Source organism: Palaemon carinicauda, chromosome 1 (assembly GCF_036898095.1).
Source record: "Palaemon carinicauda isolate YSFRI2023 chromosome 1, ASM3689809v2, whole genome shotgun sequence".
In the NCBI taxonomy this organism is placed as follows: domain Eukaryota; kingdom Metazoa; phylum Arthropoda; class Malacostraca; order Decapoda; family Palaemonidae; genus Palaemon; species Palaemon carinicauda.
In genome coordinates this window covers 140,783,516-140,792,790 of record NC_090725.1, presented here as the reverse complement: position 1 = coordinate 140,792,790, position 9,275 = coordinate 140,783,516, and the positions used below count along the sequence as shown (strand labels likewise).

At 35.6% G+C, this 9,275-nt stretch overlaps 1 protein-coding gene across 1 annotated transcript; it reads right to left on the bottom strand.

Annotated features, from left to right (window-relative positions):
- Positions 1–5,334: 5,334 nt before the first annotated feature.
- Positions 5,335–9,226, bottom strand: LOC137615433 (uncharacterized). The gene is made up of 2 exons (XM_068345343.1): positions 9,080–9,226; positions 5,335–6,524 (listed from the first exon to the last, which is right to left on the bottom strand). The coding sequence occupies exon 2, from the start codon at positions 6,496–6,498 to the stop codon at positions 5,335–5,337; it is 1,164 nt and encodes a 387-aa protein (XP_068201444.1). The 5' UTR covers positions 6,499–6,524; positions 9,080–9,226.
- Between the last annotated feature and the right edge of the window lie 49 nt (positions 9,227–9,275).

Sequence of the window (9,275 nt, the reverse complement as noted above, 5' to 3'; positions counted from 1 at the left end):
CTTAAAAAACATTAACAATATTAAAACATAATTCATATATAGACTATAAAAATACTAATGTCAGCCTGTTCAACATAAAAACATTTGCTCTAGATTTGAACTTTTGTAGTTCTACTGATTCAACTACCCGATGAGGAAGATCATTCCGCAACTTGGTCACAGCTGGAATAAAACTTCTAGAATACTGTGTAGAATTGAGCCTCATGATAGAGAAGGCCTGACTATTAGAATTAACTGCATGCCTAGTATTACGAACAGGAGGGAACTGTCCGGGAAGATCCGAATTAAAGTATGGTTAGAATTGTGAAAAATCTTATGCAACATGGATAATGAACTAACTGAATGACGGGGCCAAAGATTAATATCTAGATCAGGAAAAGAAATTTAATAGACCGTAAGTTCCTGTCCAACAAATTAAGATGAGAATCGGCAGCTGAAGACCAGACATGAGAAAAAATATTCGAAACAAGGTAGAATGGAAGAGTTTAAACATTTCTTCAGAATAGATTGATCACTGAAAATCTTGGAAGACTTTCTCAATAAGCCAATTTTTTGTGCAATTGAAGAAGACACATACCTAATGTGTTTCCCAGAAGTAAATTTTCTGTCAAGAATCACATCTAAAATTTTATAAGAGTCAAACAAATTTAAAGAAAAATTATCAATGCTGAGATCCAGATGTTGAGGAGCCACTGTCCTTGACCTACTTACAATCATACTTTGAGTTTTGTTAGGATTCAACTTCGTACCCCATAATTTGCACCATGCACTAAATTTAGCTAGATCTCTATTAAGGGATTAAGCAACCCTAGGTCCAGATCTACATTTAGAAGATAGAATTGATGCAAAGAGAGTAGAATCATCTGCATATGCAACAAGCTTGTTTTCTAGGCCAAACCACATGTCATGTGTATATAGTACGAAAAGTAATGGGCCAAGAACACTACCCAGTGGAACACCAGATATCACATTGCTATATTCACTATGGTGCCCATCAGCAACACCTCTTTGAGATCAATTACTTAATAATTCAATAATAATGCTAAGAAACGACCCACCCCCTCCCAACTGTTTGAGTTTGAAAACAAGGGCCTCATGATTAACACGGTCAAAGGCTGTACTAAAATCAAGGCCAATCATACGAACTTCCTGACCACAATCAAGGGATTCCTATACAGCATTGAAGACTGTAAGAAGGGCATCACATGCTCCAAGGCCTTTACGAAAACTAAATTGCAAACTAGGGAACAGATGATTACCTTCAGCAAACCTATTATGACGTTTTGCCAAAAGACGTTTAAAAACTTTAGATAATATGGGAGTTATGGATATTTAGCGGTAATCAGTTGGACTTGAGCTACCACAAACACATTTACATAGTGGAGTAACATTACCAATTCTCCAACAAGTGCTTAAAGCTCCTCTTCTTGCTAACTTGTGTAAAATAACAGATAACTTTGGAGCTAAGAAATCTGCAGTCTTTATAAAAAAACAAGGAAAAATACCATTTGGGTCTACACCTCCATAAGCACCAAGGTCCATCAGCAGAGCTTTAATTTCACGATATAAAAAAAGCTAAACTAATTAATTTAGCCTCAGGAAAACAGGAATGAGGAAGTTCGGGTTTCTCATTACTCTGCTTACTGTCAAACACATCTTCCAAAAGGGTTACCTTTTCTTTGGACAGTGAGTGACTGAACCATATGGTTTAAGTAAAGCAGGAACTGTTGCATTCACACCAATGAGTGCAGATTTAAGGGTAGACCACCATTTATGTTCCTGACTTGTACCAGAAAGGGTTTCTTTCATGGATAAATTGTATTCCTTTTCAGTTGAAGCATAAACTCTCTGAGCAAAAGCTCTAAGCTGAGTATAATTATTCCACGTCATATCTGATCTGTTACTTTCCAAAGATGATAGGCCTCTTGCTTCTCCAGTTAATCATGCCTACAATCGTCATTGAACCATAGTTTGTCCTTCACTCGGTACCTTAGTAGACTAGAAGGGATACGCCTATCAATTATGTTGACTAGATTCCCATTCAAAGAAACTACAGGATTAACACTACTATACAATTGTGACCGATTCAATCCCGAAAGATCATGCAAAATTCCATTCCAGTCTGCTTGAGATTTCATATAAATCTTACATGAGTATGATACATCAGGGACAGGTTGCTAAGTCTTCAACTACTAATGAAATCAAGGGATGATCAGATCTCCCGACTGGAGAACCAACTTTACCTGTTATAACGCCAGGGGAGTCATTGTATACGAGGTCTAAGCAGTTACCAGACCTATCAGTAGCTTTACTTATGATTTGCTCACAGCGTGATTGAGAGGCAAAATGTAAAGCTCTTAAGCCATGGCAATCGGTAGGAGAAACAGAACTTAACCATTCCCTATGGTGAGTATTGAAATCACCAACAAAGACAAAAGAGGCCTTTCTATCATCTTCCATAATGGTAAGAAGACAATCAAAGATAGAATCATCCTTGTCTAGATTCCGGCAGATTGAACACAAATAGAAATTGTTATGCCTGCCTGAAACTGTTATTACCTGAATCTCACATCTATATTCATAGCAGGAGTTATGAGAAGCAGGGTACTCAGTCCTAATTTACACCGCCATTCCCCTAGTCCTAGGGATGGCATCACGTTTCAACATTATTGGCTTCTTAAAACCAGTTATAAGGAGCTCAAATGAAACCAAAGTTTCTGAGCACAAAAGAATATCATACTGTCTGGACGTAACTGTAAGGTCTTGAAAATTTGCATGAAGACCACGAATATTGCAATAAAGTAGACGACACTGAAGAAATCTAGGACTTACAGGTCCCGGATTTTGCTCAATGTCTCCAGACAGCATAAGACGTAATGGTAAAGAGAAGGAGACATCATACAAAAACTAAATTTACAAGAATGATAACTGAAACAATATGTACAGGAATATAAATAAAGTGATTGATCAAACCCCTAGACTATAGAAAAAGTCAGAAAAACTGGTTAACATGAAGGAGCCAATACACCATGCAAGGCTAAATACCCTCCAGGATAGCCACTTCAAGTGAAGGAAGGACAGCAAGGGTGGTTTCGAGAAAAAATAGAATCAGATAAGGAAAAGGCAACCTCTTGATAAACCACCAGGCATCCATGGCCCACTATTAAGCCTGCCTAACACCCCATTTAAAAAAAAAAAAAAAAAAACAAGAAGAAACAAAAAGATAGAATAGTGTGGTTGCGTGTACCCACAAGCATGAGAACTCTGACCCAAGACAGTGGAAAACCATAGTGCAGAGGCTATGGCACTACCCAAGACTAGAGAACAATGGTTTGATTTCGGAGTGTCCTTCTCCTAGAAGAGCTGCTTACTAAAGCTAAAAAGTATCTTCTACCCTTACCAAGAGGAATGTAGCCACTGAACAATTACAATACAGTAATTAGCCCCTTGAGCGAAGAAGAAATGTTTGGTAATTTCAGTGTTGTCAGGTGTATGAGGAAAGACAAGAATGTGTTAAGAATAGGCCAGACTATTCGGTGTATGTGTAGGCAAAGAAAAAAATTAACCGTAACAAGTGAGAGGGATCCAATGCATTACTGTCTGGCCAATCAAAGGATCCAATAACTTTCTAGGGGTAGTATCTCAACGGGTGGTTGGTGGCCTGGCCAACCTACTACTCATTTCAATTTCATGGGACAATTGTATGTGGGGTTTTCTCCCTTGTTGAACTTGGCGCTGAATAACCTCGATCGCCGGTCCTATTGGTTCAAATTCATCAACCCAAAGGTAATATATTTTCAGTGATTGTGTTATTATATTTGCCAATGATGTCATTAAGATATTATTGCTAATTTATTGGCAAAATCAAGTGCACCCATAATTTTGACCGGGAATAATTTAATTTGTTGTGGTCTTCAAATAACAGCTGCTTTGTAGTATTGGTTATCAATGTAAAAAACAAAAAAAGAAAAAAAAAAGAAAAACAAAACACGTTAGAATTAGTATTAACCGTTTCCCTGTCCTACTATGCTAATTAATTTTTACTCGTTAAAAAAAAAAAAAATTGAATGGAAGTGCCATAAAGACTGGTCGCCTTCCTTGGAAACGTGGCAGGATTACGCAAGTCTCACTGTACTCTTTATAGCTGGATTGGTAACTTTTCTTTCCAGCCAAAGTCACAGTAAGTCCACAAACTTGCACTGTGATATACCTACGCAGACAAATCAGATAAAGAAAACATGAATTTATTATTGATAACGTCTCTGCCTGGTGATCGCCAGACTGGGGTGCGAGTCCTGCTCAAACTCGTTAGTTTTTTTTAGTGTCTGCAACCTCACCATCCTTGTGAACTAAGGATGGGAGTTTGGGGGAGCCTATAGGGCACTGATCATAGGATCAGTCTCTGCTTGAACGGCAAAGAGGAAAAGAGAAGAGATAGGGAAAACGAAACGTCAGTGAAAGAGGCACTAATGGTGTCCCTTACCTTGGAATCGAGCCACATGATCCAAATTCCAAGAATTTATTGACAGATAAAATTCTAAAGAACTCTTCATTTTGTATTTCACAATGTATGTTGTCTTTACTTGTGAAGCAGAGGCCTAGCAATACAATCCAAATACATGAGTAAAGAATTCGTCGGTACAGTGGAATTAGATTTTTTTTTTTTTTGATAATTTAAGGGTGTAAAAAATCTCCAAATGCAATTTCTATTTGTGATTGGATGGCACCAGCTTCAGAATTATACCTGAGCCATTCCTGCAAATTTTCTAGGATTTAACTTAGGATAAGAAATAAATCATATTATTGTACTAAAGACGATTTTTGCGTATGTGTATGGATATAAATGTAATGATACATGTAAAATACCAGGTGGTTTACTTGGTAAAAATTTATGCACAGTGTTTTTAATTAACACGACCTGCTGTTCTCAAAAATATACAATAGGTGTAGCAATTTAAATAACACAGTATGCCAGTTCACATATTTTTTTTTTTTATTAACAATAGTAAAACAAGAATGATACACAGAAAAGCAACATTTAGATTCCATAGTGGATCTCCTCCCGGCAGATATGATCATAGATTCTATCATATACAATAATGCAAAGCCCATATATAATCATCAGTAATGTGCCGGCTATTTCATGCTCTGATAAACAAAATATTTAACAAAGTTAGTAACTAATTAGAAGGGCACATACACTCTCAGAACACTGATACCCTGAATGGTACATGTATATATTCTGTGCTTAATCAACTATACAATTACTGAGAAATCCTTTTTGAAAATCATGTAATTAAAAGCAAGCATTTGAAACATAACTCCCTACACTACTTAGAAAACTGGCGTTACAGAAGGAATGGTTGGGAATGAAGTGGTTGAAGTAATGATTGACCCTCCACCTCCTCCTCCGAATCCACCTCCGCCACCTCCTCCAAATCCACTACCACCTCCTCCTCCCCCAATCCCTCCACCTCCTCCAGAACCTCCTCCTCCCCCGAGACCTCCACCTCCTCCTCCTCCAAAATCTCCTCCTCCCCCAAACCCACCACTTCCTCCTCCACCAAATCCTCCATCACCTCCTCCTCCAAAACCTCCTCCTCCCCCAAACCCACCACCTCCTCCTCCACCAAATCCTCCACCTCCTCCTCCTCCTCCTCCTCCCCCAAACCCACCACCCCCTCCTCCACCAAACCCTCCACTTCCTCCTCCAAACCCACCACCTCCTCCTCCACCAAAACCTTTACCTCCACCTCTTCCACCAAATCTACCACCTTCCCAAAATGTCTCCCCTCCAAGTCTACCACCAATTCTAAATGTTCCGCTTCTTCCACCAAATTTGATACCTCCAAATCCCGTTCCCACACTAAATTCAGCTCCTCCGAATCCTTCACTTCCGACATTTTTAATGTCCTTTTTTAATGCAATGCCAAATTGCTCTTCTCCACCACTTCCCCCAATTTCACTACCTCTGTCACAATCAACTCTCCCTCTAAGTGCATCACCATCAACAATTCCTCCTCCAAATCCTTCACCACCTTCTCCTCCACAGCTATCAACACTCCTTTTATCCTTATGTTTTCTGTTTTCGCTTTCTCCAAAGCCGTACTCACTTTCTCCTCCCCATCCTCTTGCTCCTCTGCCATACCTCTCACCCTTTCCCACACGTTCATGACCTCCTACTCCAAATCTTTCACTGTTGCCTCCAGTAGGCCTACTCCAAGAAGTGCTCTCACTTGCAGTCCCAGAATCACCCTGGTCAGTGGGTGGGATATGATACCATCTGCTGTAGTCGGAAGTAATGTGTTTCTTTTCAGGTTTGTAAATCCGATTATGTTCTCCAACTTTTTCTCCATCGATCCAATATTTGAGTTGGTGTGTATTGCTAGGAGAGTCTCCATCTAGACCATTCTTACTCATTGCGCTTAAAAGATCTGGTCTAGCAAGGGCCACATTTATAAGACTTGCTATCAGCAGAGCCATCATGCTTTCCTTCATTGATACTCTCTTGATAGTGATCTCGCCTAGAATATGAAAGAATACAAAAGTTAATATAATATGGTTAATGTAAGGGCCTGGTATGACTAAAAGAGCGTCACTGATACACGCGTGAGCGTGCGCGCGCGCACACACACACACACACACACACATTATATATATATATATATATATATATATATATATATATATATATATATATATATACATTAAAATACACAATTTTTCGTGTATTTATGATAAATAAAATAACCCACAATGTATGAAAAATAGAAGTTTATTTAGCTTTCGAAGGGACCATCTCCCTTCCTCTTCAGAATACAAATGGTTATATAGAAATAATTTAGCTATTAAAAAGGTGTTGACAAAATCAGGGAAAGGAAATACTGCCAAACAAGTATGTATATATAAACTACCATGTGGTTCATGTGATAAAGTATACATAGGAGAATCAGTAGATTTTGAAAGAAGAAGAAGAGAACATAGAGATTCCATTGGAAGAGGTGATGAAAATAGCGCTGTTTTTAAACATATGACACGGGAAAATCACCCAATAGATTTTAAGAATATGGATAAATTGATATCAACGCCTGATACACATAGACGGAAATTGATTGAAGCTGTTTTAATTCAGAATTCTAATAATTTTGATATATATCAAAGTAATTTTAAATTGGATCAGTTTTTAAATAATATTGTAAAAAACAATGTAACTGTTTTTAAGGAATTGTTAAAAGATGTAAACAAACCACCGTGAAATGTTAATATTCGCTAAGACTGTAACGGGCTTTTTATCTCTTACGAACCTTTCTGTACACCTCTTTTTCAAAAATTTGTAACCATTTGTATTCTGAAGAGGAAGGGAGATGGTCCCTTCGAAAGCTAAATAAACTACTATTTTTCATACATTGTGGGTTATTTTATATATATATATATATATATATATACATATATATATATATATATATATATATATATATATATATATATAGTACATATCTCTCTGTGTATATATATATATATATATATATATATATATATATATATATATATATATATATATATATATATATATATATATATATATATATATATATATATATATATATATATATATATATATATATATATATATATATATATATATATATATATATATATATATATTTATATATATCATGAACAACAACACAAAGGTTCCTTTTACGGACACAGTTGATTCTTCCACACACCATTGAAAAGATGTTTTCCAGTAAAGTAAAATTTACTGTTAGTAAACAATTACTGTTTGTAAAAAGGAAGTGTGACGTCGGAGATGATGAATGGTGAAGTATTGAATTCAAAGCTCATGATAGAGTCGATTGGTGAAATCTAACAGAGGCCCTTTGCGTCAATAGGCGTAGGAGATGATGATGATGAAAATGGAACAGCCCAGATATTAATATCGGGAATATGGTAAACAAAAGAGAAATTAACTTATAATACTTATATAACAAAAGCAGTATCACAGTAAGGCATAAAGAGCTTTGTTTTCAACTCTTGTATATTTGGTAGTTCTTTAAATGCACAAATATTTTCCAGACATGGCCAAGCACACACACACATATGTATATACATACATATATATATATATATATATATATATATATATATATATATATATATATATTTATATATATATACATATATATATATATATATATATATATATATATATACACATATTATATATATACACATATTATATATATATAAATATATACAGTATATATATATATATATATATATATATATATATATATATATATATATATATATATATATACATGAATTTTTTTTGGGCTCGAAGGGACAGCTGTCCGAATAATAGTTAAGCTAAGAGAAAGAAAAAGCAACCCGGTGGATTGAGAAGAGTGTTAGGAGATGAAAGAGGGACTGTTAATTATTCAGCTGAATTCCTTTAGTTTAGAAAGTCTTAGACTCTATCTTATAGATTAGATAGACAAAATTTGAAACTGGAGAATGAGAGCATAATTCTAAACTAGGACCAGCGACGGAAAGACCTTCAACGCTTAAACTAATGAGTCAATAAAAAATGACAGATTTAGTAATTTGAGCTTTGGGTTTCACCAAGATCCGTTTTGAGTACTCTGAGCAAAGAAGTGACCGATGTTAGAGGATCAATTAAATATGGCTAAATAAGGATATAAAAGGTTGTGTTAGATGTGAGCAACAGAAGGAAGCCGGGAGGTGAAGTAAAGTACAACCTTAAGGAATTTATTCACTAGGAAAATCCGGTATAAGAGAAAATTTGATAAGAGATGGATATTGGTAAATAGGCAAATGATAGGTTAGAGGTTAGTGTTCCTATAGATGGTAAAGAGAGAAGATATTGTCTTATCGACAACAGATACAACATATATTCAAACTATATAATTAAAGATAACATAAACACACACCTTTTACATATATATATATATATATATATATATATATATATATATATATATATATATATATATATATATATATATATATATATATATACACACACACAAGCTATTTAACATATAATAAATACCTTTTTTCTTAAGTTGAAATGAAAAGAGTTAATTTGCAGCACCTTTACCGGCTCTCCACTGTGCCGAACTACCCCAAGTGCATCGGTGTCCGTAGCTTATAAACCCTTACTAAACCCCTACGAGATTTCTTTTGTTTGCTTTTCCTTCTCTGGATTCCTGGAACTTAGACTGGCCTGGTCAAATAAAGCCTTTGTA